Source organism: Aotus nancymaae, unplaced genomic scaffold (genome assembly GCF_030222135.1).
Source record: "Aotus nancymaae isolate 86718 unplaced genomic scaffold, 86718_ANA_hifiasm-v0.15.2.pri h1tg000007l, whole genome shotgun sequence".
NCBI classification, from domain to species: domain Eukaryota; kingdom Metazoa; phylum Chordata; class Mammalia; order Primates; family Aotidae; genus Aotus; species Aotus nancymaae.
This window is the reverse complement of record NW_026988418.1, coordinates 37,703,941-37,731,907: the sequence shown is the minus strand read 5'-3', so window position 1 is coordinate 37,731,907 and position 27,967 is coordinate 37,703,941. Positions and strand designations below refer to the sequence as shown.

Sequence of the window (27,967 nt, the reverse complement as noted above, 5' to 3'; positions counted from 1 at the left end):
AGCGTCTCGGGCCTTCGCCTGGGGGTGGAGCACGCTCTAGGCGGAGCCTGCAAAAGTTGATGTGGAAGGCCTCCTTCTGTGGAATCTGAAGAAGCCCTCGCAGATTTTAATTCCCACTCTAGATTCTGGTAAGTGGTTTTAAAAAGTCTCCTTAGCTGTTCAGTCAGTGAATCTCCCCATTGCTCGTCCAAGTGGAACCAAAGATTCTAGCTGCACTCCTTTCCTGCCCTCTGTCCTCCCCGAGAACTAGTGCATAAAGAGCTCTAGATCTAAGCCATTCTCCTCCAGGGGCTGCAAGTTCCGGTCCATAAATCAAGTAGGGCGTTTTGCTTTCTGGTCCTGGACTCCTAGCCCTGGTCATGCGTTTAGGCTCTGAGTTTAGGCTACTACACCAAGAGGCGTCCGTTGGCATTACCCCTGCCCAGTCTCCACCCCACCCCGTACTCCCCGACCCCCAATGTCACGCTGCACCCCTCTCCAGTCACCTGCTTGATTTTTCCTGTATTCTGTGCCTGGGTTTGGGGATTCCTGCAGCAGCGCGCAGCAGTCTGCCCAGACCCCTTCCCACAGCCCAGTTGTAGGGGATTTTTTTCTCCTGGGTTCCCACAATTAAAGGTTTCCCGGAGCTCTCCGCCCGATCTTCCTCCAGCTTTCCCAACAGGATTGCAGTCTACTTTCGAGAGAAATGTATGGTTTTATTGACCTGTGAGGCCCCCCCACCTAGAATAATCTTCAAAACAAAATTACGAAACACTCTATTAACACATCTTTGGATGTTTATACTGAGTTTCTAGAGGAGACTCAGTGACCAGGGAAGGTGTGTCAATGATTAAACCGTTTAAAGGCTAAAGTTTGGAATGCTTGTCCATAGCTAATGGAAATTGGTGTAAGAGTTCCACTGAAGCCACTGTGTCTCCGTGTCTGGTTAGCGCAGATTCAGCAGCAAATCTCTCCGAGCTCTACTCTTCCAACGCTAGGGAACAGACTGTCCTGTTCCATAAGATCATGGAACCTGGAGGGGTCCGGAATCAGCTCCTAAACTCCTCCCCTCTTCATACCCTGTCCTATCACAAATGAGCAGAAGTGACCTGACGAGATCACACAGCCAAGAAGAGACTTTCTCTGACCACTTGTTAATTCTTGCCTTTTTTATATTTCTGGGTTAAGAATAATAAACCATATGCTCACATGAGTCATTTTTTATTAGCAGCAGAACATTTTACAATGATTCTTTTTCTAGGTTTTCAATTTTTTTCTTTTTCTAAGTTTTCAATATTTAAAATTCTTGCCAAATTTCTTATTTAATTTTACTTTTGCTTTTGTCTCATAATGTTCCTTTGCTCTGGCTTTGTGAGTTGATCTGTTCATCCTATGTTAAAATATATTAACGTTTTCCCAATTCCTTTAATTTATCAAATGGATACAAGCATAGCGAGGAAAAGATCACCGTTGGAGGAAGGATGCTGGGTTTCCTATTTCCTAGATTCGTAAGGCCTATTGGCAACCTTTCAGAGGTAAAAAGTAAAACCAAAAATTAAACCAAGGAACTCTAAGTTTTAAAAAAATTTTATTTGATAAATAGAAAGGCCTCATGCAGTGGAAAGGCCTGTCCTGTCCACAAGGCTCCAATGCTAGGCAGTAATTTTTTTTATTAATTTTTAAAAATAGAATCATGTACTTTGTATTTCTGCAGCATTCCCTGACTTAGTGGGCATTTGAGAGATTTCAAACTCTAAGGATGCCTTAGTCATAAAATATGTGATTCTACCTGCAGGTTAGTTTGATTTCACATTTTCTAGCTCAGTCTGCCTCACTATTACTATTATAAAGTTTATGAAGTAAAAGGTCTTATATGCTAACATTTCAAAGGGTGAGATGAAAAGGATTGTAAATAAAGTTAAAAAAAAGTCAGCTAACACCATTTAAGTATAGGACTTGGGTTCTAGCTTTGCTTCTATGTGACCCTGGCCAAGTCTCTTAACCTCTTGAGATATTTCCTCATCCATAAAATGGATGGTGATTTTATTTTTACTTCTGCATAAAATAATAGTTTAACTTCTCCACCTGTTGTGAAAATAGTTGTATCAATGGAGGTGGAAGACTTATGCTTTTTAGAAGAAATGAGGTATTACAGGAGTTTAAGTATTATCCTATTTACTATTAGTATGCCACGTTCTTTTATTCTTTTTATAATCTCGTCTGACTTGCTTCATCATTATGAAGGATATGATGATCCCGTGGATAGGTGAGTTCAAAGGCAACGAGTGCAGGTTGGAGCCTGATCCATCAGAATGCTAGAGGCTCAGTGTGAAATAAGATCAGCAGAAGCAAAGTAGGAGATAGTATGGTCAGGCCATACATACTGCATCACTTTACCAGCCCGATAGGCTACTGTGGCAGTATAGTACTGGGCAAAGCAGGTGAGTCTTCCAAATCCAGTAGGAAGGGTAATTCTCCTTCCTTTATTCCTTTCTCTCAACTTAGCCAATGCCAAAATGTGGGGGTAGGGGGGAGATACAGATCCTATTTCAGAGTAATTTTACTTTTATTATTAAATATTTTATGGTAGTCATGAGATATGAGTGTTTGAAAGAAATACATAGGTAGGAAGTAAGTAGATATTGAAAATGAAAAAAAAACAAGCTCGTCATAGGGTATGTGTGTAGGTATGAGAGAGAGCACTCAGCTTACAGAAGGTAGGGGCAGCATGGGGCATTTTCTCCTTGCTCTTTGTGTTCTCTAACACACTGCTTTATGTACATTTAAGGTTCAGAAAAATACACATTGGGTAACAATCAATGTTTGGTATTAATGTTTTGTTTAAGTCATCTTCTAGACTGAATTCTTTGAGAATAAGAGCTTGTTTTGACAGAGTCCTGTAAATATCATTATATTAAATTAAAGATGATTATAGAACTATAGAGTATGTATTTTTAAATAACATTTCAATGATTTCACTACTCTGCCTTTTTATTTTTTATTTTTATTATTTTTTTGAGACAGGGTCTCACTTTGTCACCGAGGCTGGAGTGGTGCAGTGGCACAATCATGACTCACTGCAGCCTCAACTTCCTGGACTCAAACGATTCTGCCACCTCAGCCTCCTAAGTAGCTGGGACCACTGGTGCTTGCCACCACACCCAGCTAATTTTTTTTTTATTTTAATTTTTGTAGAGATGGCATTTCACCATGTTGCCCAGGCTGGCTTCGATCTTCTAGGCTCAGGCAATCCTTATGATTCAGAAATTGAAAAGAACAATAGAGGGAAAAAAAATGATGTCTACTATATACAAGAGCTCATGTTTACTAAGTTCTGTGCTTGGTGCTTGCCATGTCTCTAGCATGTAACTCTCAGTGGGAGCCTAAACTTCAGATAAGGAAACTGAGACCAAAAGGTTGACTGCTTTGTCCAAGACCATGTGGCTCCTACATGATAGAGCTGGGACTCACACCTAGAGCCGCATATTCCAAAACCTGCTCTTTCCATAACACCATGTGGAAAACAAACCAAAAACAAACAAACAAACAAGAAAACAAAACAAAAACCTCTATGTTCTTATATCTACCATGGAAAACTCTGATCTGGGCAAACTTTTTCTTTTTCATTTTTTTGATGCTTTCACTTCCTTGTCTAAGAAATTCTCGGCTTGAGTGGAGACCTGAATGGAAGTACAATGGTGGGATTGCTGGGTAGGACTGGGCTGTTTTTTCCCAGCCCTGCCCTCTGACAGATCACCTCCCGGTCAGAGACTGCCAAGCTGTTCTAAAGTGCAACCTTTGGGTTTTACTTTGGGTTGCACTAAACAACCTTTGGAAATGTCACTTTCTCCTTTATGCTAGACACTGTGTTAAATCATTTTAAGGGTTTTAAAATGACACAAACTTTTGATTAATTATATCAGGAATTTTATATCAATAACACTACTAAAATACTTTTGATTCCACCCCCTGCCCCCAATTGCTGTATGTGGAAATGTGGAATGACATTTTTTAGCCAATATGGGCTCAATTCTGAGTAGTCCTGTGTGAAGTTCTGATGCAGTGAATGTCTGAATTCTTTAATATCAGGTCCTGGTTTCTGCAACTCTCTTTAATGTTTAAACTTTTTGTGGTTGAGGAAGATGTTTTAGGTGATGGCAGAATCTAATACTATTTGGTTGATTTCAAGAAATTACGATAACCCACAAATAAAAGTATGGAGATATAGTTAAAACCCTTTGATTATATCTTTACAGGTACAGAAGATTTTCTAAGATCATATAATTTTCTGTACAAATGTTATTTGCCTTTTTATAGTTTATATTAACTTTGAGTTTTCATTTCATTTGACATTAACATTGGTAGGACAGAAAGGTTAGACATGCTACTTGTAATTTACAAAAGATTGCATATGGTGCATTGTTTTTAGTTTTTGATGTTTTTCACCTTTTGTTAAAATGAATGAACTACATAAAGCCAAGTGTTTCAACATTGATAAATCTCAAGAGCTTAATGCTGAAAGGAAAAAGCAAATTGTGGAATTCTTTTTCAAATCCAAATTTGCTTTTTCCTTTCAGCATTAAGTTTTTGAGATTTTTATATTTCTTAAACTATATAAAGTTTGAAAACATGCAAAACAATAACATATATTATTTAATATTCCATACACATGTAGAAGTGGTATTAAATGCTTGGGAATGATGAGCACTGAATTTGTGGTTATAGTCACCTCTTGAAAGGTGACTAAAGGGCCGGAGGCAGGTTTGGTTATTAGTACACTAGTCTTCAATTACATCTATAATGCTTTAGGTTTTTAAAATGCTAAGGTTTGTTAAAACTGGATAATATGGTTTGGCTGTGTCCCCACCCAAACCTCATCTTGAATTGTAGCTCCCATAATTCCCATGTGTCATGGCAGGGACCTGGAGGGGAGGTAATGCAGTCATGCAGCAGGTCTTTCATGCTATTCACATGATAGTGAATAAATCTCATGAGATCTGATGGTTTTGTAAAGGGGAGTTCCTCTGCACACACTCTCTTGTCTGCCGCCATGTAAATTGTGTCTTTGTTTCTCCTTTGCCTTCTGCCATGATTGTGAGGTCTCCTTAGCCATATAGAACTGTGAATCCATTAAACATCTTTCCTTTATAAACTGTACTCAGTCTCAGATATTTCTTCATAACAATATGAAAATGAACAAATACAGTAAATTGGTACCATTAGAGCGGGGTATTGTGGCAAAGATACCCAAAAATGTGGAAGTGACTTCAGAACTGAGTAACAGGCAAAAGTTGGAACAGTTTGGAGGGCTCAGAAGACAGGAAGATGTGGGAAAGTTTGGAACTGCCTAGAGACTTGTTGAATGGCTTTGACCAAAATGCTGATAGTGATACAGACAATAAAGTCTAGGCTGAGTTGGTCTCAGATGGAGATGACTTGTTAGGAACTGGAGCAAAGGTGACTCTTGTTATGTTATAGCAAAGAGACTGGTGGCATTTTGCCCCTGCCCTAGACATCTATGGAACTTCGAAGTTGAGAGAAATGATTTAGGGTATCTGGCAGAAGAAATTTCTAAGCAGCAAAGCATTCAAGAGGTGACTTGGGCATTGTTAAAAGCATTTAGTCTTATGTATTCATAAAGATATGGTTTGGAATTGGAAGTTATCTTTAAAAGGAAAACAGAGCATAAAAGTTTAGAAAGTTTGCAGCCTGAAGATGCAATAGAAAAGAAAAACCTATTTTCTGAGGAGAAATTCAAGCCAGCTACAGAAACTTACCTAAGTAAGGAGGAGCCAAATGTTAATCACCAACATAATGGAATGGGGAAAATGTCTCCAGGGCATGTCAGAGACCTTTGTGGCAGCCTCTCCCATCACAGGCCCAGAGGTCTAGGAGGGAAAAAATGGTTTGCTGGGCCAGGCCCAGGGACTCCATGCTGTGTGCAGCCTAGGGACTTGGTATCCTGCATGCCAGCCTTGGCTAAAAAGGGCCAACATACGATCAGGCCATTTTTTCAGAGGGTGCAAGCCCCAAGCCTCTGAGGCGTACATGTAGTCTTGGGCCTACTAGTACACAGAAGGCAAGAATTGAGGTTTGGGAACCTCCACCTAGATTTCAGAGGATGTGGGGAAATGCCTGGATGTCCAGTTAGAGGTATGCTACAGGGACAGAGCCCTCATGGAAAACTCTGTTAGGGCAGTGTGGAAAGGAAATGTGGGCTGGGAGCCCCTGCACAGAGTCCCTACTGGGGCACTGCCTAGTGTAGCTATGAGAAGAGGACCACTATCCTCCAGAACCCAGAATGGTAGATGCACTGACAGCTTGCACTGTGTGCCTGGAAAGGCTGCAGACACTCAATGCCAGCCCATGAAAGCAGCAAGCAGGGAGGCTAATTTATCCTGCAAAGCCACAGGGATAGAGCTGCCCAAGACCATGGGAATCTACCTCTTTTATCAGAGTGACCTGATGTGAGACATGGAGTCAAAAGAGGTAATTTTGTAGCTTTAAGATTTGACTGCCCTGCTGGATTTCAGACTTGCATGGAACCTGTAGCCCCTTTGTTTTGGTCAATTTCTTCCATTTGGAATGGCTATATTTACCCATTGCCTGTAACCCCATTGTATCTAGGAAGTAACTAACTTGCTTTTGATTTTACAGGCTGATAGGCAGAAGGGACTTGCCTTGTCTCCAATGAGACTTTGGACTGTGAACTTTTGAGTTCATGCCAAAATGAGTTAAGATTTTGGGGGACTGTTGGGAAGGCATAATTGGTTTTGAAATGTGAGGACATGAGATTTGGGAGGGTCCAGGGATGGAATGATATGGTGTGGCTATATTCCCACCCAAATCTCATCTTGAATTATAGCTCCCATAATTCCCATGTGTCATGGGAGGCACCTGGTAGGAAGTAATTGAGTCATGGGGGAAGGAGGGCCTCATGCTATTCTAGTGATAGTGAATAAGTCTCACAAGATCTGATAGTTTTTTAAAGGGGAATGCCCCTGCATATGCTCTCTTGTCCACCACCATATAAGACATGCCATTGCTTCTCCTTTGCCTTCAGCCATGATTGTGAGACTTCTCTAGCCATGTGGAACTGTGAGTCCATTCAACCTCTTTCCTTTATAAATTATCCAGTCTTGAGTACTTCTTCATAGCAGTATGAAAATTAACCAATACACTGGGTGTCAGGTAAATGTTTGAAATATTTCATAATCTAACAAAAGGACGTCAGTTTACTTAATGTTAATAAAACTAAACTCATAAAATTTCTAAGATATTGCAACCCAAGCTTACACAAAAGAAAACCTAAATATGTATCATGCTATGTCTATCCAGATGTTTTTGTTTGCGTGTTTGAGTCCTTTGTTGAAGGCACTGAATCCCTATAGGAAGTAGCATGAAGTATTTTGCTTTGTAGCTGAGGGATTTGTAAGATGAAAGGTCCTTAAACATGAAATGAGATCAGTGGTAAGTTCATGATTTAAATTGTTATTTGAAAAAGTTATTTGATGTGTTCCCTCCAGGGGGTACAAACATGGTGATATCCTAGATACAATATGACAATACATTAATTTTTTTTCTTTCTTAGTATCTAGATCACTATGGCAACCGGACAGAAGTTGATGAGAGCAATTAGAGTTTTTGAATTTGGTGGACCAGAAGTCCTGAAACTGCAGCTGGATGTTGCAGTACCGATTCCAAAAGACCATCAGGTAGAAATAAAATTACTTTATTGAGGCCACAATTACACTGAGTGTGAGTCTCCTGCACATAGTACTCAAAAGAAGCAGACTCACAATGATTTTTAAAGACATCGAATTAGGATGGAATTCATACAACATATACATATGGATGTTGATAAAGTGAACATAAATCTGATAATTAGTGAAGTAGATGTATGAAAAGGAATAATCTCTGGTTATAAGAAAATTTTTGATGTATGGAGTGATCTATGTAGGGCAATAATTGGATTTTTCTGAACGGACACATATGGAGTTTTGAATAAGTTATTCTCTTACAAACATTCATGATTTTTATTTTGTGCATGCTGAGAAAACAATTTTCTTTTGCATTCATGCTTTTTCATGTGTGATTCATAAGAATTTAAGTATACAGTTTAATCCTCTCCAATGACTTTAACAATATACTGTTGATTTAAAATTATGTATTTTTATTACTACACCCTCAAAGCGTCCCAAGTCCACTTTTCTTAGCAAGCCTATGAGAGGTTTTACAATTTGGCTATAACCTATCTTTACAAATTTATTTCTCATCACTCCCTCTCCATATAGAGATACGGTGCTGTAACAACATCAGATTTTATCCAGTTCTCTAAGACACTTTTTCATTCCTCTGTCTTTGCACATGTAATTTTTTTACCTGAAATATCCTTTTCCTATCATTTCTAAAGAATTTCTCCTTATCTTTTAAACCCTAACTCAAATACTACTTCCTTTATGAAGCCTTCCCTTACGCTTATACCAGAGGTAATCATTCTGTGTTAAGGTAAAATTAGCTCCTACAATTGCTGTAACTTAAAAATGCAATGGTTCAGCCACAGATAATTATGTCTTATACACTGAATTTAAAAGTTCTCAAATGTGGGTGTGTATCTGTTCTCCAGCAGTGACTTAGGGACTCAGCTGCTTCTTTAATGTGGCTCTGTCACCCAACCTCTCTCTTCCAGGATCTCCATGGAAAGAGGAAAAGCACAGTGTGATTGGGCTAGGAAGTTTTAATGGGTCAGGCCTGCAAGTGTCTGCTATCACTTTTGCTAACATTCCATTGGCTAAAACTCAGTCACTTGGCTACCCATAACCATGAGGGAGGCAAAGAAGCACTGCTCTTACTGTGTACCCAGGAAAAGGAGAAAACGAGTTTGATGAACACGCAGAGGTCTCTGCCTCATATTCCCTTAAATATTTCTTTCACAATTTTCCCCAGAAGGTTTTTAATACAGTACATAAGCCATTCTGTCACGTCAGTTTATGTTAGCTTGTAAAACTGGAGTGTGAGTTCGTTGAAGGCAAGCACTTATTTTGTTTTGTTTTCTCCCATTTCATGGCCTCCACAATCAGCACAGTCCTTGCATAAGGCTGAATGAATGCCTAAATTCTTTCTGTGAACTAAAATACATTGTCACTGCAGGTTCTAATCAAGGTTCATGCATGTGGTGTCAATCCCGTGGAGACATACATTCGCTCTGGTACTTATAGTAGGAAACCACTCTTACCCTATACTCCTGGCTCAGATGTGGCTGGGGTGATAGAAGCTGTTGGAGATAATGCATCTGCTTTCAAGGTATTGCATTTTTAATATTTCTATTTTGGCTTAATTTATTTTCTTAAAATACTTGAACATAGCTTTCAAATGCATCCTATTTACGGTTTTAAAAGGCCCCATTACACAATTTCTGCCACTTGGGGGACTCCTCTAGTCAAAAAAGAAATTACATTTTATCCAGAGGCCTTATTTGTTTACATTGTTGTAAATAGGTGCTGAGTAATTTCTGGATCTTCATGTCCCCACAGAATGAACTGTGATTTTTTTGATTTAATAGAAATATGTACGGAAAGAAAACAAACAAGGAAGTTAGACTACTTCCTAACTCTTGATGATACAAAAGCTAACATAATTTTTAATTCCCTTTATACATTTCGCTTCATAAAGGGCAAGTTAATGCTTTTGAAAAATAAGTAAAATGTGAAAAAAATGCAAGGTCACTATACAGTTTTGGAGCTCTGACTCAGTCAATGAAAGTGCTATGATCCAGATCAAAAGACATATTCATAGTAGACTCATGTCCTAGCATCTTTCCTCACAATTCCTTGATCTTCTCAACTTTGGCAGCACCTTACCAAAATGAGGTTGATGGAGAAGATTATGGTGCCCCTCACAGGAAGACTGGCAAATTCACACAGCTTTTCAGTCCTTAGCCTGTGGCAGCCTGGCTTCTGCCCCCATAGCTCCACTGAAAGGATTCTTGCTAATGTCACTAATGGCCTCTGTATTGCTGGAGTTAATGGGCCCTTTTATGTCATTGTCTTTCTTGACTTTTCTGTGACATTTGACACAGCCACTTAACTTTTTCTTCAAAAAAACTGTTTTTCTGCAGCTTCCGTGACATTATTTTCTCCTGTTCTCCTCTCCCCTTCCTTTCTGGGCCTCCATTTTGAGGCCTCTCTTTTTTCTGGATATTTCTCAAATCTTGGTGTTTCCTGGGGCTCGCAGTCCCTATTTAAAACTCCACTTTCTGTATTCTGTACCTTTTCCATAATCTCATACACGCCCTTCGTTGCCATTATCACGTTACATCTTTAGCATAGAGTTTTCTGCTAAGTTCTGGATCTGTGCTGTCCAAAACAGTAGCCACTAGCCACATGTGGCAATTTAAAATTCAACTTAAATTTATATTGAAAATTCAGTTCCTGAGTCACTCTAGCAACATTTCAAATGCTTAATAGCCTCCTGTGTCCAGTGGCCACCCTGCTGGACAGTGCAGATGTGAACATTTCTATCTTTACAGAGAGTTCTGTTGGAGACACTGGACTCACATGGTCAGACTCCAGAAATGTCTTGCAAAATGTGCCTGAAACCGAGCTTATCTTTTCTCACTGCCGATAGTGCCTCTCTTGTCTGACTGTCTTGGTGACTTCTGGGGTTTGAGGCTTACTCCTGGCTTTACTTTATTGGAACTGTTTTCTCTCTCCTTTCCATTTCCACTGCCTGTAGTTTAGTTCAGGCTCTCTTACCTACTTAACTACACCCTTGACCTGGATTTATATAATAGACACTTAACTTTCTCTTTTCCCCTGGAATTCATCCTTACTCTAGAATGAATTGTTTTATAGAATTTAATTCTGATTGTTTTACACCTCTGTTTTCATTCTTGCATCCATGTCTTGTAGATTTCAGGGAGACTGTTAAAATTCCTGGTTGCTGTGAAATAAGATTGCTTCATGCTCTCTCCCATCTATGTTTCCATTCTTACCTCCCACTCCTCCTCACAGTGTGGTTTATTCTTCAGTAGTGAACTCTCTGTCCTTCCCTGCACATCCCAGGCCTCTCACCCCTGTGTTTTTGTTCATATTGGTTCTTCTACTTGACAGAATTAAATTGAAACTTTTAAACATAGATTCAAAGGATTTTACACTTTAGCTTCAATTTCTTTTCATTTTACCCCTGAAATGGTTACATACCACACATTAATCTACTTACTCATTGGTAGTAAATGCTGCTAATTTCTTGGCATTTATTCCTGTCCCTATCTTTTTGCCAATTTTGTTTCCTTCACTCAAAATGACTCTTCCTTGTTCTAGTTTTCAAAATCTTGTCCTGTTCTTCAAGACTTACCCCAATTATTAGCTTCTCAATAAAGCCATTCCTAATTTCCTCTACTTAGAAGTAATTTCTTTTTCTTCTGTCTATATTCAGTGGTTCATCATGTTTGCTTTGCTTTATAATTTTTTCTGCCCTTTGCTTTTCTCTCCTCCTAGAGTCTAGGATGCTTGAGGTTAGGGACAGGGGTATTGCTATCCCTCACATAACTTGAAATAATGCTTTCTATGTAGTATATTCTCAGTACATGTTTGAATTACATTGAAATCTATTCAACAAGTTTTTTAGGCTGTAAAAACAGTATTAATATTCACTTCATCATATTCGACATTTCTAGGCAACCATATTAAGTGCTGGCACTTATCTTTGACTCTTGGATGCCTTTTGAAGCTTTTTTTGTCTTCATTCTATCATAGCATTTCTGCCTTTTCAGATTTCAATTGAAGTATACTGAGAAGTCATTGCCTTAATAATTTGCCTATTCTAAGGAATATTTACTTTTTTTTTTTGAGAAGGAGGAGTTAAGGCAGGTGGTTACGGTGGGCAGCCTAATTTTCCCTAGTGTGCAAATCTTACACTGGACCGATAATGCCTGGTTAGGGCATTACTTCAACCTCAGTCACCCAGCTGCTTTTTAATAGTGAGGTCCAACAGACATTTGTTGTGACTTTACTGTGTTTCTGGTGCCGTGACAAGTGAAGAAGCCTGTCCTGGCTCATCCTGCTGTTGGGGTCCTAGCATGGTTTTCTGCCTTTGGGTGTTTGCATGAGGAGTAATGGCAATGCTGGGGTGAGGAAGCTCAGGGACAAGATTTGGAATAGGTGTTTGGTGTGCAGAAGAAAATTCACATTTTATTTGTTTCTTCTGCCTAGCATTTTGGGCAAAAATAACAGTTTATGTTCGCTGCCATTTACTAACTGCTTGATCTGAGGAAGTTACTGCTTCTTTGTACCTCAGTTTCCTCATCTGTGTAGCAGAGATTGCTTTAGATAATAAACGTGCCCACCTCACTGGCTGTTGTGAAGATGAAATTAGTTAACACTCCAGAGACACTTAATGCAGTGCCTGACATAGCAAGCTCTTTATGGAGCTGAGCCATCAACACCATCATAATGCCATTCAGGGAAGTTTCTTCTTCCTTTTCTTATTTTTTCCTATTTTCCTTAGATTTTCTTCCCATTCATTCCCACTAATAAACATTTTAAATGTTCAATATTTTAAAATTATTTATATGAAACTCTATATAGAGAGAACGATATATAAATACTTATTTCTTGCTATAAAGGATTATACCTATTTTGACAGAATTTTTTAGTCCTCCTGCATTTATTCATTTTTGTCTTCCCCTAGAAAGGTGACAGAGTTTTCACTAGCAGCACGATCTCTGGGGGCTATGCAGAGTACGCTCTTGCAGCAGACCATACTGTTTACAAACTGCCTGAAAAGCTGGACTTTAAACAAGGAGCTGCCATCGGTATCCCATATTTTACTGCTTATCGAGCTCTGATCCACAGGTAATAACACATGCTGTCAATTTTATGACCGGTGCCAAAAGAGGACAGTGTTAACTGCTTTCCTTCTAGCTGTCTGTGCATCCATCTGTTCATCATTTTTGGTTACCAGTTACTTATCATGAAACATTTATAGAACGGAAAGTATGAATTTGGGGGATTGTGCTAATCTCTGAAGATACAAAGAAGAGCAAACACTGTCTTCAAGATGCCCATAGTCTAGTAAGGGAAATGACATAAGAGTGGTCATGTGTATGTATAATGTGGAAGGTACAGTGGTGGACACGTACATAGGGATGTATGGGCTCAGAAGGCATGTGCCTGTGGTGATGAGGTAGGCCTTCCTGGCAAGGTGTGAGACTTACACTGTTTTAAAGCCATTGTTCAAAATCTTGTTATCCATTAGAATCATCTAGGCAGCAATTTAATAGTATACTTTAGGGCCCTACCCCAGACCCTCTGGTTAGTTTCCATGGCTGGTACCTTAGAATCTATATTTTAATCCTATCTACTAAGTACTTGAAAAGCGTCAGAGTGAATTCACCTGAGCAAGGGTAGCTGGAAGGAGAGAGGACATTCTAGACAATGGGAATAGTATGAGGAAAAACAGTATGGTGTATGGGAACAGCTATAGAAACTTGATTTTGTTAGGAGATTTCAAGAGAAAGCATAGTGAAGAATAAAGTTGGAACAGAGTAATCTCTCAATGAATGTTAGCTGTCATCAAGGAGATAGAATTCAGATGGTAAAAGATAGATTATAGAGCTCGTCCCTTGCTCTGTAAGGGATTGGAGTTAATGAAATGCTTTATTCAGGAGACTGCTATTGTCATGTTTGTGTTTTATTGAGATCATGTATCTGCTGTGTGTAGGACGGATTTGAGGATAGGAGTGGAGAGAGAGAGATTGGAGTATCTTATAGGAGTCTCCACTAGACAAAATCCTTATGGACCAGAGCAAGGGTTATGGTGGAAGAAGTAAGTAGAAAGGGAAGAATAACTATTTAGTGGTGGTAAAATCAGGGGTATTTGGTGATTATTTGCAGGTAGAGAATGAGAGAGAGGAAGAGCTTAAGAGTAGTCTAGCTTTCTAGCTTGGGTCTTGTTTAACTGTGACAAAAAAAAGGAGAAAGTTTCAAAGGGAAGCTGTGTTCAGTTTTGGATTTGAAATTGTCAGAGACACACCCTAAAGGAGAAGTTCAGTAGCCTGTTGGATAAAAAAGTCTGAAGCTTGAAGACTGGAGATAAAAATTTGGGGATATCAGCCTGTAGGTAAGAATTGACAAGATGAAAAGTGGTTGAAATCCCTCAGGAAGTGAGAACACTGGAGTGAAAATAGAACCCTCATGAACATCACCATTTAAGAATGTAGTCAGAGAAAAAGGATCCCACGGCTGGCAGAATCTAGAGGTCATGGTATCCCTTAAGCATCCAGTAAATGCATGGGCTTTGAAGACAGAAAGGCCTGGGTTAGTGTCTTCACACGGTACTAGTTGTGTGACCTTAAGCTACTTAACCATCTCAGGTGCAGTTCACTGATTTGAGAAACATAGGTAATAACAGCACCTGCCTGCTAGAGTGTGGTAAGAATTACTTGGAGGTAATGTGTATAAAGTTCTTAGTACAGGGCTGGCACAGGGTAAGTACACAATCACTGCTAGCAGCCTTAGGAATGGCAGTTGATATTTCTACTAAGGAGTTAGGCCAGCTGTCAAATGCAACACAGAGGTCTGTTCAGAAAAATATAACAGTTGGGCTCAAAAATAAGGAGGTCATGGTGACTTTAGTCAGCTTCTTTTCAATAGAATGGTGGGAAGAGCTTGACTGAGTGAATTGAGGCAGGAAGAGGAAATCAATTCCTTGAACGGAGACTATTCTTTTAAAAATGGAGGAGACAAGGAAGAGAGAATTGAAGGTTACTTGAGGAGAGTTTGTGGGAAAAAAAGGATCTTTTTAAAGGATAGACAAGACTTGAACATATTTACAGATGGAGCAAGATCTGCATAAGGTAAGATGGAGAGGACTTAGGACATAGGTAGAGAGATTGGCTTCCAGTACGGAAAGGACAGCTCATCTGTAAAACCCAGGAGGGGTAAAGATGACATACTTATGGAAACATTTGAGTGGGGAGGTGGAGTGTTGAAGGCGCTTATCTGTGATTGCCTCACTTTTCACAATTAAGTAGGAGGCTAAGTGATTTTTTAAGAATCAGAGCTGAAGTGGCACCAAAATGCATGGTCATGTGATTTTTTTTTCTATAATACTTAGCCATTTGGATAAAGTATCAAGGAAGTTAGATTTGAACATTAATCCAGGGCTGGAATATTGGTGGCAAAATGGAACAGTATAAAGGAAATGAGAGCACAGAAGGTGAGGGGAGAGGAGATTGGGCAGTCTTCTGTGGGTTCCAGGCCGAGTAGGGACAGAAGGAAGGCCAGGAGCAGCAAGTGGGCAGAAATGGAGCTGTCTAGAGTCAGTGATCTCTGCATAGTAGAAGAAAGGTTTTGAGAGAATACGGGTTTTCAGAATTAGGATAGATTACTGTCATAATATTGCTTATTGGCATCCGATATTTCTCAGGTAGAATGGTTGCTGGTATTTATAGCCCTGGGAGAGAGTGACTAAAGTAGAGGAAAATTCAGGAATTGTGGTGCTTGATTTTCTTTCTGAGGAATGCTGAATCTCCTTAATTGGAGCTGGATTTGAGGTGGAAGAGAAAGCCTATGTGCCAGGTCTTAGAGTCTTCAGTGACTAGTAGATGGTAGGGGACAGTGGCATGGAAGGCCAGGCTGAGTGCTATGAGCACCAGGGAGAATGACTGTATTTGTCAGGGTTCTCCAGAGAAACAAACAGCAGGATGTATGTCTGTCTGTCTGCCTGTCTCAGAATCAGTCTGTCTGTACACACACACACACACACACACACACACACACTCACTGACTGATTTATTTTAAAGAGTTGGCCCACGAAATTGAGAAGGACTGGCGAGTCTAAAATTTGTTGGAGTGGCCCAGCGGGCTGGAGACACAAGGAAGAGTTGCAATTTAAGTCCACAGAAAGTTTGCTGGCTGAATTTCCTCTTGCTCACTGGAGGTCAGTCTTTGAGAAGAAAGGCCTTCAACTGATTAGATGAAGCCACTCACATTTCTAGAGGGTCATCTGCTTTACAAAAAATTCAGCTATTACAGTGTTAATCTCATTTAAAAAACAAAACAAAACCCTGTTGCAGAAACATCCAGAGTAATGTTGGAACAACTATTGGGTTCCTTGGCCCAGTCAAGTTGACACATAAAATTCAGTGTCACAGCAACTCTACGTAAGGATTCCCCCAGGGATTTGCTTGCTTTTTATCCCCTTACCCCAGGCCCAGGGATTTATGACAATGTGTCTTTAGTGTTTCAGGGGCATCTTATAATAATTTTTTTTTAATTTCACTGGGAAGTACTTCATATCCCATAGCTTAACATTAGTTATCCTAGCCCCTTGTGTTTATATTTTACTTTTAAAATGTTAGTTTTTTGGTAAGAGTTCTCTCGATTTATTATTCAAACCTTCAGTTTAACTTACTGTCTTCAGTCCCCTTAGCTCCGAGCAAGAGTGTGGGAGAAAGTTTCACTTACTGCTCATTGTTGCCACTTCTCAGCTGTTGGGGCACAGCTGGGAGCGGGACTCCAGTTACTGTGTTCTCATTCCCAGATGGAGCATAATGTTCCATAATGTCTCTGCAGTGTGACCACCCCACATTGTTCTAGGAAGTGAGAGATCCACCCTGAGAATCAGATCCAGATCTCATAGCATCTGCTGGCTTGTGACATTGGCACTTTCCATGTGGAGTAGTGAGGCATCCCCTCATTCCTTGCTGCATGTTCCGTCTTTTCAGTATGTACTAGAAAAGTAGTCATGTGAACCAGAAGTAGAAAGAATATGCCATTTCACTAGAGGATCTGGACATTTTAGGGGATGACAAGGCAATCTTTTTGATAGGATTTATTGCATTTCCTACTCTCTGACCTTTGCTGACTCAGCATTGCTTTCTGAAATGGGAGTTCAAAAACATGAAGAAGAAAAAATCATACCTTTTTTCCCGGGCAAAAAACAGCCTAGCTACTGTGTTACTTGGGCATTACTCTAGATCACAGAATAAAGACTGAGCTATGATAAACCTGCTTTGAGGCCCTGTCTGTAGGAATATATGGGAATGAGAGATTCCAGATCCTCTAGGCTCCGCAGTTTCACATCATGACCCACAAGGACTGTAGCCACTCAGGAGTAGTACCACATAGTGATCCCAGTGTCCAGCATAGTGCCTGGCACATAAAGACTCCCAGTAAATATTTATTAAAGGAATAAATGAATTGAGGGCTTTGTTTATTCTGTGGAGCTTAGGGAATATTTGGGGCTATATATCAGGTTGCATTTGCTCTTTGTGTCAGTGTCAGCCAGACTAAAAGTAAAAATTCCTTAAAGATGATGAAACACCCGAGATTAATTAGCTTCAGAAAATAAGGTGATATAACATGCTTTCTCTTGCAGTGCCCGTGTGAAAGCTGGAGAAAGTGTTCTGGTTCACGGGGCGAGTGGAGGAGTAAGTATTTTTTTTTAAATGTATTTTTAAACAAGCTTGGGTTTGTGGGTTTCACATTATAGTTCCTCTGGTCATTTTTAAAAGCCAGATTTATAAATACAGTCAAAGCTGCTTTTTGTCTTTATGTAGTAAAACTTTTTTGATTTTGGTCTTCTGAAGGTGATGCTTTTTCATGAGTTTAGCATTTCTTGGTTAATAAATTCTACAGAGAACCCCATCAAAAATATAATAGATTTTCCACCCATATTGGGTGTGGACTAAGATAAACTCGCCTTGTTTTTGCCTTCAAGTAGCATGTTATAAGAATATTTATTTAGAATTTTAAACAGTTTTCAAAGGTTGATATTAATTCCATATTCTCTTAGATAAGGAAACTAAGGCTCATTAAAGCTTACCTGTGTTGCCCAGACAGCGCTGTAAAGCCACACTGTGAATTCTTAGTCCTTTCTATCTCCCTTCCTCTGCTGGCCTGCTGCGCTTTGATGACATTCAGGGAGTGCACTGTTTACAGCCCTGTCCTTAACACCACAACCCATGGCTGAAAATGCTAATGTGGGGAATGCGGGAGGAGGACTCAGAACTTATAATAAAATAAGCCCTTCAGTGAAATCACCCAACACAGGGCTGTCAGAAGCCTCTTCAAGAAACTAGCTGCCAATCTGCCTCTCAGGAGCTTAGAGGGAAGAGTTAGAGAGAGCTCTGCAGTTAGAATTTAACGAGAAATTCACATGAACTCTATCAGTGGATGCTTTGGAAATTTTGGAGATAAGATTTTGCATTTTAAAAATAAAAAGCCTGGGGCTAGATGCTTGCTTTGGGGAAGCTGGTTAACCCTTTCAGAGCGTTGTGTATTCTGGAGAGTAGATTGAAAGAAGTAACCTATTAAATGGCACATTGTCCCCTGAATAATGAGTGGTATCCTGAAAATGTGAATTTACCTTTAAAAGTGGCCAGGTAGTTTCAGTCCTTTTTGTCACTCTGTTTCTTTAGGTAGATGAATCACGAGGTTTCACACCTAGCTTACTATACTTCAAATAGGTAATTCTAAAGGATTTCACAGATCAGACAATTTATTAAAAAACACCAGGATTGTCTTTATGGGGCTTGAGAAAATATGACAGATGTACCTTGTCCAAAACTCCCATTTTTTGACTTCACTGAAGAAGCTATTTTAAATAACTAAAGGGTCTGTCAAACACATACATTTATTTAAATTGTCCTGGCTTTCAGAGAGCTAACCTTGTGCTCTGTACAGAAGGGAAAGATTTCAGTAGGAAGAGGAGAGGAGAGTTTAAAGAAAATCTCTTTATATTCCCTTTACCCTCTTGTAAAAAGCCCAGTTGCTTCACCATGATTTTTTTAAGGTAAAATCCACACTGTTCTCTGAGCTGGCTGAGTTTGTTAAATCCTTGGCTGGCAGGGATAGGCTGGCGACCTGGTGTGTGAAGCGCTTCTGATCCTCCCTGTCCTATCAGAGGGAAACAGTACTGGGTTTTGCCTTGCTTCTGTTTGTAGTTTCTGTTCTCATTTAATTCAGATTCCTGTGGGATTATGTTGTGTGTTTAAAATGGTATGGAATTTATGAACACAGTTATTATCCAGATATGTTGGTGGGGAGTGCCCTATTTTAGTGTAAGCAAAGTAAGTAGAAGAAAAATAGTTGACACATAATGGTGCATAATCTGTCGAAGGAGTATAGCTGTTATAATTGTTGACAAGAATAGAATTAGAATGCCTTTAAAAGAGCTATTGAGTGTGCTTTTAAAACAGTTAGAACGTAACGAGATGTATTTACATTAGCATTTTAAAGGTTAGTTTTATTAGAGGTCTTTTATTTAAATTTGAAAATTAAAGTTGAAAATCACTTGTGCCCACCCCATAGTAGATTGTGTTTTATCTAATTGGATGTCTCTCTCTTCTATCAGACAGTGAGTTCCATGTATTTTTTATTTCAGTTAAACCAAATTCCTGCTGTAACCTGGCTGAGTTCAGCCTCATTATTCCCATGGACCAAAATCTTTACAGTCCATTTCAGGCCTGGGAGTCTGTTCCAAAGTTTCTATCATTATTTTTCATCGTAATTCTTTTCTTGCCCAACCCAGTCCTCCATGTAAATCACTGGTTATGAGTAGCAGGTGATTTTGCAACATTTCTCCTTCCGTCCTGGGACATTTGATAATATCTGAAGACATATTTTATTGTCACAACTTGGAGAAGGGGTTCTGGCATCTAGAGGGTAGATATCTTTCAACACGTGGCATACTCTCCCACATCAAAGAATTATCTAGCCCAAAATGTCAATAGCCCAAAATGTCAATAGTGCCAAGTTTGGGAAACCTTGCTCTAAATGTTTGTGACTCTTATTTGTACCAACATTTGTCATCTAATCAAACATATTTCATAGTATTGTTATTTAAATAATTGCTCTTTTTTTTTTTTTTTTTGAGACGGAGTTTCGCTCTTGTTACCCAGGCTGGAGTGCAATGGCGCGATCTCAGCTCACCGCAACCTCTGCTTCCTGGGTTCAGGCAATTCTCCTGCCTCAGCCTCCTGAGTAGCTGGGATTACAGGCATGCACCCCTATGCCCAGCTAATTTTTTGTATTTTTAGTAGAGACGGGGTTTCACCATATTGACCAGGATGGTCTCGATCTCTTGACCTCGTGATCCACCCGCCTCGGCCTCCCAAAGTGCTGGGATTACAGGCTTGAGCCACCGTGCCCGGCCTCAATAATTGCTCTTTTGTCTATATTCTTAAATTACTTTCATTTCTCTTTTATACTAAGCACATTCATTTGGTATTCTAGTGATTTCTTACAATCCTGTGACTGTTTTTTCTTTTTTTTTGAGACAGAGCCTGCACTCACCCAGGCTGCAGTGCAGTGTTGCAATCTCGGCTCACTGCAACCTCCACCTCCCTGACTTAAGTGATTCTCCTGCCTCAGCCTCCCGTGTAGCTGGGATTACAGGTGCATGCCACCCTGCCTGGCTAATTTTTGTATTTTTAATAGAGATGGAGTTTCGTCAGGTTGACCAGGCTGGTCTCCAACTCCTGACCCCAGGTGATTCACCTACCTCAGCCTCCCAAAGTGCTAGGATTACAGGCATGAACCACCATGTTCCACCTAATCCTTTGGCTTTAAATGCCATCTGTAAGATAATGAATCTCTAATGTATATCTTCAACTGGATGCTTTTGAGTCCATACTCATATTCAACTGACTGCTGAATATCTTCACCTTTAAGTAGATGAGCACTGTGCAGCTCAGCATGTTCTAAGTGATTCTTTTGTGTTTATTTTTTAGAGACAGGGTCTTGCTCTGTTTCCCAGGCTGGAGTGCAGTGGTGTGATCACTGCAACCTCAAACTCCTCAAACTCCTGGGCCCAAGTGATCCTCCCGCCTCAACCTCCCACATAGCTGGGATTACAGGCATGTACCACCACACTTGGCAAAGTGAAATCTGGAGATTTTCACAAACTTAGTGCTCTCCGGTTTTCTCCTCAGTTACTCTACCCAGTTAATCTGGCCAAAGACATAGGAGATATCCTATATTTTTCTTTTTTCCTCATCTCCTACATTGAATCTGTGAGGAAGTCCCATTTGTTTTTATTTTTTCCAGTGCTACCACCTTTGTTCAAGCCAGCTTCATATCTTATCTAGACTGTTCTAACAACTACAAACTGATCTTCTCCCTCCCATTTTCCTCACCACCCTCTTTGTGCCTCACATGTAACTGGAGCGACCTTTTTAAAGCCTGAGTCAACCAGATCATTTCCTGGTTTAAGCTCTCCAGTGGTTCTGCATAGTTTTAAATATACTCGGAAGCCTCTACCTTCACCCCTCAGATCCTGTGTGACTCACCTTTACTGGCCTCGTCTTCCACTCTTTCGCACATGCTCCCTCCCTGAGCCACGCTGCCCCTTTTTCTGTTCTTTGACCCTAACTGCATTCCCACTTCCCCAGGTTACCATGGCCATTCACTGTGCCCATAGCACCCTCCACGTGACTGACCCAATGTTCTTGTGGCTTGTTCCTCACTTTTTTCGGGTCTCATTTTTTCAGAGTGGCCCTTCCTGATGGCCTAAATAGTCCCTTTTCTTATCCCTCTAACCCAGCAGCCAGTTTTATTTTTTCTTAGCACTTTTATTTCCTGAATTTATTTTATTCAGTCATTTGTTCATATGACTATTATCTTCCTCCACCCTTAGAATATAAGTTTCTTTCTTACATTAAGTACCACATCTAGTACGGCGTAAACACTTAATAAACATTCACCATATGGATGAATTAGTTAATTTGCCCATATACCTGTCTCTTCCACTTAAATGGTGGAGGCCTTAAATTTGTTATTTAGAATTTTGTATGCACAGAGAAGTCAGAGAGCATGTTCTGATCATTATCTTCAAATCCTACAAACATCTTGATGCAGTGGTTAAAAACTCAGGTTCTGCAGTCAGACTGGTCTAGCTCCTGTTCCCATCTCTGTATGTGACTTGTCCAAGTTACTTATAATTTGAAGCTTCAACTTTCTTATCTGTAGAATAGGGACAATAACAGTATCTACTTTATAGGGTCATTGTGAGGAGAAAATAAAGCAATATATAGAAAGTATTTAGTAAGGTACCTAGAATATTTTAAATGTTCTTAATTGAGAGCTATTTTTCTTATTTCTTCTTTACTTATTGCTTCATTTACACTCTTAAGTTGCTTAAAGTTAGGATAGGTCCTATAGGAATCTTAAGTTCATTGTATGTATTTAATAAGAGTTTGCAGGAATGTAGAGAATATATAACTATTGGGTTATATTTGTTTTTCAGGTTGGATTAGCAGCATGTCAAATTGCTAGAGCTTATGGCTTAAAGGTTTTGGGCACTGCTGGTACTGAGGAAGGACAAAAGGTTGTTCTGCAAAATGGAGCCCATGAAGTGTTCAATCACAGAGAAGTTAATTATATCGATAAAATTAAGGTAAAATTTTTTACCATTTTATGAAAGTCAAACTGTTTCTTGGACACTTGCATGATTTTTAATACATTTTTAACCAACTACTCCCTTAAAGTTGTTTGCTTCCTTTTTTCACTGCTTAGATATATTTTTATGAGTGTTTTAAAACTTTATTTAAAAAGCAGAGATGTCTAATTTTTAAACCTTCACTGTCATTTTTGTGTTGTTTATGTGTATTAAAGAGAATATAGCTTCTCTAGAATCTTATAGCAATAAAAATTGATTTTTAATGCAAATAACATTAAGTAAAGCTGCAGCTTTGTATTTGCAGCTTGACGTGAATTCTCCATGGAAAGTGAAATATCCATAGATTACAAACTGGATCTGTGTGGCCCAGGGAATAAAGTTCATTTGTTACCTGGATGCTTTGGAGGAATAATCACTACTGTATCCCAAGTGGTGAGGCGGCATTTAGTTAGTTGCTGCATTTAACAATTCAAGCAGATTCTGAATTTCTCCACTTGTACTATAGTAGCAATTTGCTAAACACTTATTGCTTTACTAATCCTCAACCACTTCCTCATGTTAGGGAGATTAGAATTTCCCAAATATTGAGTACTGTGTAAACTAGATCATTACAAATGAAGGAAAAAATAGGAGTGAGAGTTTATTACCTTTATGGCAATCATCTTGCTAAAAAGCTGAGCAAAAGCACTTCTTTGTTATAAGTCTGGGGAACCTAAGATCTAGCACTCACTGCTGATACCATTATCCAAGAATATTCACAAAGATGAAAAATGGCCCGTTATTATAAGAGTATGGTTTTTGTTTAACGATAATCTAATTTTAGGACCATGAGGTCTTAGGAGCTTCCACTGACTCCTGCTTAAGTGTCTCCAATTCTCAAAAAATTATCTTAACCTTTATCTCAACCCCTTTCTCTCCTTCCCTTTCCCACAAAACTTCTTGAAAATGTAGTATTTATTGCTTTTACTTCTTTACCTTCAACCACTTCTCACTGCAGTTTTGCTTATAGCCCAAGTTTTTATACTGCTTTCCTGAGAAGCTCCTAATTAACAGTCTGCTGGTCTTCTCTCAGGCCTCATCCTGTTTGATTTTTCAGGAGCTTATGACCCTGACTGCTTTTCCTTGAAACAGATTCTCTTCTTACTTTCCTGACTTTTCACTTTCAATCTCCCTCCTCTTCATCTTATTTAATACTCATATTCCTTAGGTTGTTTTCACTTGGCCTCTCATCTTCCCTGGTGCTAGACTTTCACCCTGATCAGTCTCATATACTCCTGTGGCTTCCTTACTACCCATATGCTATGGATTTCCAAAACTATCTTTGTCCTGAGTTCAATTCCTTCATGCTCCCATCAACCTGCTAGGCATTGCTACTCATCTGGTCACCCAAGTCAGAAACCCTCACTCTATTTATTTTTCTTGTCTCTTAATTATCATTCTCCCTCCCACCCAGCAAGTTGGTCACCGCATTGTATCAGTTTCATCTCTGATGTGTCTCTCAAATGTGTTTCCTTATCTCCATTCCACTCACCACAGTAACTTAGTTTAGGCCTCAGTTTCTCCAGCCTTGACTTTTTCATAACTGAGCTGATATCCCCTTTTATCTTTGCTGTGGTCTCCCTCTTTTAAAAAATCTCCAGAAATAACTAAAATGGAAGCTCTATGAGGAGAGGATTTTTGTCTCTCTGTTCCCTACTGTACTTGCACATGCAGTAATGAATACCTGTTAAAAAAAAAAAATCCAAATCCTTTCACATGGCATTCACTGTGTTTTTACTATCTGTCCCAACTTGCAGTCTCCTCTCTCCTACCTCTTTCTCTCCCTGCCACTACTCCTTAACTGATTACACATTTCAGCCTTGCTTGTATTTCAGTCCTTGTGTTCTCAGTCCTCTCCATCTTTGCTTTTCTGTTTATTTGGCCCAGACTGAGTTGGCCTCAGGTCTAGCTTCCCCTTGCTCATCTTCCTTTCTTTTGGCTTAGGAAACTCCTATTCATCCCTCAGGGCCCAGGTCATCATCTCTGTGGAACGTTCTCTAACCATGGCAGGCAATCAAATCTTAACCTTTTTTCTCTGTAATCTGTGGTTTATTTCTGCAAATGTGTTACTTAGCCCATTAAATTATAGTTATGACTGTAGTATTCCCACCTTTCTCACTAGTTTTCTTTTGAGCTCCCTATGTTTTTCTTTGCATTCCTGGTACCTAGTATAATCCCTGGCACAGGGATTCATTCTTGTGTTCGTGTTAAAATAAAATAAATTTAATGTAGATATGTGTAGCTTTTTGTAAGAGCTAGCAGCCAACATCCAAGATGCCAAAAGAAAAGAGTTAGTGTGTCAAACAGATTATAAACCATTTAGAACAAAACCAAATTCTCCAAAACAGCAAAAATTATGTAAAACCAAAAAGCTAATGATATTTTCTTTTGTTTTTTGTTTTTTAATAAACATGGGAGGCCCCTGCAGTTTTGGGACTTTTAATTTGTTGTTTCTTTATGAAGCTTCATTTTAAAGATAGAAAATTTTCAGCTAAGGAAAAGTATTTTACACTCAAATTGAGTCTAGCACCTGAAAATTCCAGGCAAGTTTTATTTCATTTCAGCAATGTATTTCGTACAAATCTTTATCATTTTAGATGTTCTGGCTGGTAACTTGGAATTATATCATAATTATATAACTAAATTATTTGAAAATTACATTGTTGGTCTCAAAGATGTAACATTTGTATATCATTTGAAACATATTTCTATAATATATTGTACAGATAGTAGCTATTTTACAGTTTTTCACTTGTCTTACTCTGCATTTCTCTTTTGTTATGTAGACATATGTTGGTGAGAAAGGAATTGATGTAATTATTGAAATGTTAGCTAATGTAAATCTTAATAAAGATTTGAGTCTTCTGTCACAAGGAGGACGAGTGGTAGTAAGTATTCCTTTTCTTTTTTTTTCTTTTACCACTTTAATGTTTTACCACAATTTAACACTATTTTGCAGTAATCTTAACTGTAGACTTGCTGCTTTTCATATTAGGTTGTTGGCAACAGAGGTACTATTGAAATAAACCCACGGGACACCATGACAAAGGAGTCGAGTATAATTGGAGTTACTCTCTTTGCCACAACCAAGGTAGGATAAGAAGTACTTCTGATTTTGCTAACTTACACACTGGTACAGTTTGCCTATTGAGGCAAACTGAAAGTTTAAGTAGATGTTAAACTTAGTTATATGACTAGAGGGAGTTGGTAAGGATTAGTCACCAGAAGGACAGCTAGGGTGACAATATAATTTATTATCCAAGTAAGCATACCTTTTGAGAGAGAAATGTGATACTAATAATTATTTCAGGACGATAGGTATTTTGTACACTAACACTGTCCCAGGCAGATGGGACTCATGGTTACCCTGTAGATAACTACTTTTTCTATAGTTCTGGACAAGTTGACAAAAGTCACACATTTGTAAGAGACTCTTTATGGTATAACTCTTAGATCCTGAAGTTTTTTTAATGCTTCTGAAAATTAAATCGTATAGTCCACTACAAAAATTAATTTGTTTTTCTTTTTCTTAGGAGGAATTTCAGCAATATGCAGCAGCCCTTCAAGCTGGAATGGAAATTGGTTGGTTGAAACCTGTAATAGGTTCTCAATATCCACTGGAGAAGGTGGCTCAGGCTCATGAAAATATCATTCATGGCAGTGGGGCTACGGGAAAAATGATTCTTCTCTTATGATGATTAATTATTTCATGGATTTCCTACGTAATTAGAGGTATTGTCTTTCCCCTCGTTGGACTTACCCTATGTTTTCTTTAATTAACATTCAATTCAGTGAGTTTCTTATATGAAAAAATAAGATTTTTATTTGGAGAGCAGAGGCAGAAGAGTAAAATTCATTGTATAGCTAGCAATATTTTTTTTATGCCCTCTGTCGTAAATCAAGGAGTCATCATCGTAGGAAATAGCATGTTAGTGGTCATTTGGCATGAGGGTGCATTCCAGTAATTCTTAATTGATGCTTGATTAATTCCATACCTTTGATTAAAACATGCTAGTTCACAATAAGACTGCTCAGTTTCCAAGGGTTTTCAATCCTACTTACCTTTCTAAAGGTTCTGTAGTCTCTGATTAGCCATGACTGTATTGGACTTTGAACACTTTTTGGACTAAAAAACCTCTATTCTAAACTAATCTTACTTGGATCTATAAATCCTTTGTAAAGGCAAGAATAAATAATGTCCAGGACAATTTATTAGTTTTCTCAGTATTTTCCCAAATGTTAGAATATTCACTTCATTGTTGGTTGGCTGCCAATGACTCCATTTGTTCTGTTGGAACAGGAGCTTTATCTTTGATATAATACACAGTCTCCAAATAGGTAATACTTCTCAATTGATTAGATTTTCACAGTAAATTTAGAGTTATCTGTTTGTGTGGTGAGGGTCATATATTTTTGTTGAAATTAATAAGCTCACAAATTTGATAAATTAATGATCTGCATTTGTCTCATAACATAATGTATAATAAAATCTATGGAAAATTAAAACTTGCTTTTCTAGCTTTTATAGTATTTGCCTCTTATCACTTCTGCATAGCTCCTCACAGTCACTTCTTAACAGTGTTCTATGCTGGAAACCTTTATCTAAATTAAATACAGTGATGACTTCTTAGCAGTCTTGCCATCAATACTATGTTCAGGAAAATAAAAAGTTTGGCTGCTGGTTGTTTTTGTTTTTCTTCACATGAGCACATCCTTTTGTCTTCTTACATTATGTGACTGATTGTTTTGACCTGATTTGTCCTGTTGAATGACAATTTCTGGCTTGAACATGGAATTCTGCCTCAATACTAGACAGAAAACACAGCTGATTTTTATAGTTGAAGGATATCATTGGCTTCTGGCTGTATGTGCCATGGCTGAAGTGTTTTTGCTATTAGCATTTTCCAACTTTATCCACTCTTTCTTTTATAGGTTAACTGTCCTGTAAAATAACACTAAAAAAAAAGTGTTAAAGCAATGTCACCAATATAGGCTAGCATTTTATGTGCATCCTAAAATGGAGGATTCCTTTCCATGCCACAAGGTAAAAGACTAATTATTCTGCAAAAGTCAGTTTAATCTGTTTGTACCTTTGCCTCATCTATAGAAAGAATTAAAGCATACAGATGATTTAACACTTCACAATACATTGATACAGTTCAGTTAATCTTGAAGGCAAAACTAGCCAAACTGTATGTATTCATACCATATTTATGAATATGTAGCACTGGGTATGTTCTCTGCATAAATCTGTGTAGTTCTAGTCTTGTCCCGACTTTCAGCCCACTGCATTCACTACATGGGTGGTGCCTGTGGCCTTAGGGCTACTGCATAGTAGTGCCTGTTCTTGATGAAAAGTAGAGAATAACCTGTATAATAAACAAGCATTGTTTCACTCAGTCTTTTGGATTTCTGTTTCTGGTTGCTTTGACTTCTGTGACCTAGAGTCACATAATGTGTTCGAGACCAAATTGGTCAGCACCTTGAGCCCAAAAAGGTGAATCAACATACCAGAGGTCACATGACTAGGAAATTCAAATTCAGC

General features: G+C 38.8%; 1 protein-coding gene across 1 annotated transcript; it reads left to right on the top strand.

Annotated features, from left to right (window-relative positions):
• The first annotated feature begins 9 nt into the window (after window positions 1-9).
• On the top strand, window positions 10-27,822 carry CRYZ (crystallin zeta). Its single transcript, XM_064372512.1, has 9 exons — window positions 10-128; window positions 7,571-7,694; window positions 9,130-9,282; window positions 12,670-12,833; window positions 17,362-17,413; window positions 22,231-22,380; window positions 25,209-25,310; window positions 25,418-25,513; window positions 25,956-27,822. The coding sequence occupies exons 2-9, from the start codon at window positions 7,584-7,586 to the stop codon at window positions 26,115-26,117; spliced, it is 990 nt and encodes a 329-aa protein (XP_064228582.1). The 5' UTR covers window positions 10-128; window positions 7,571-7,583; the 3' UTR covers window positions 26,118-27,822.
• Window positions 27,823-27,967: the final 145 nt, after the last annotated feature.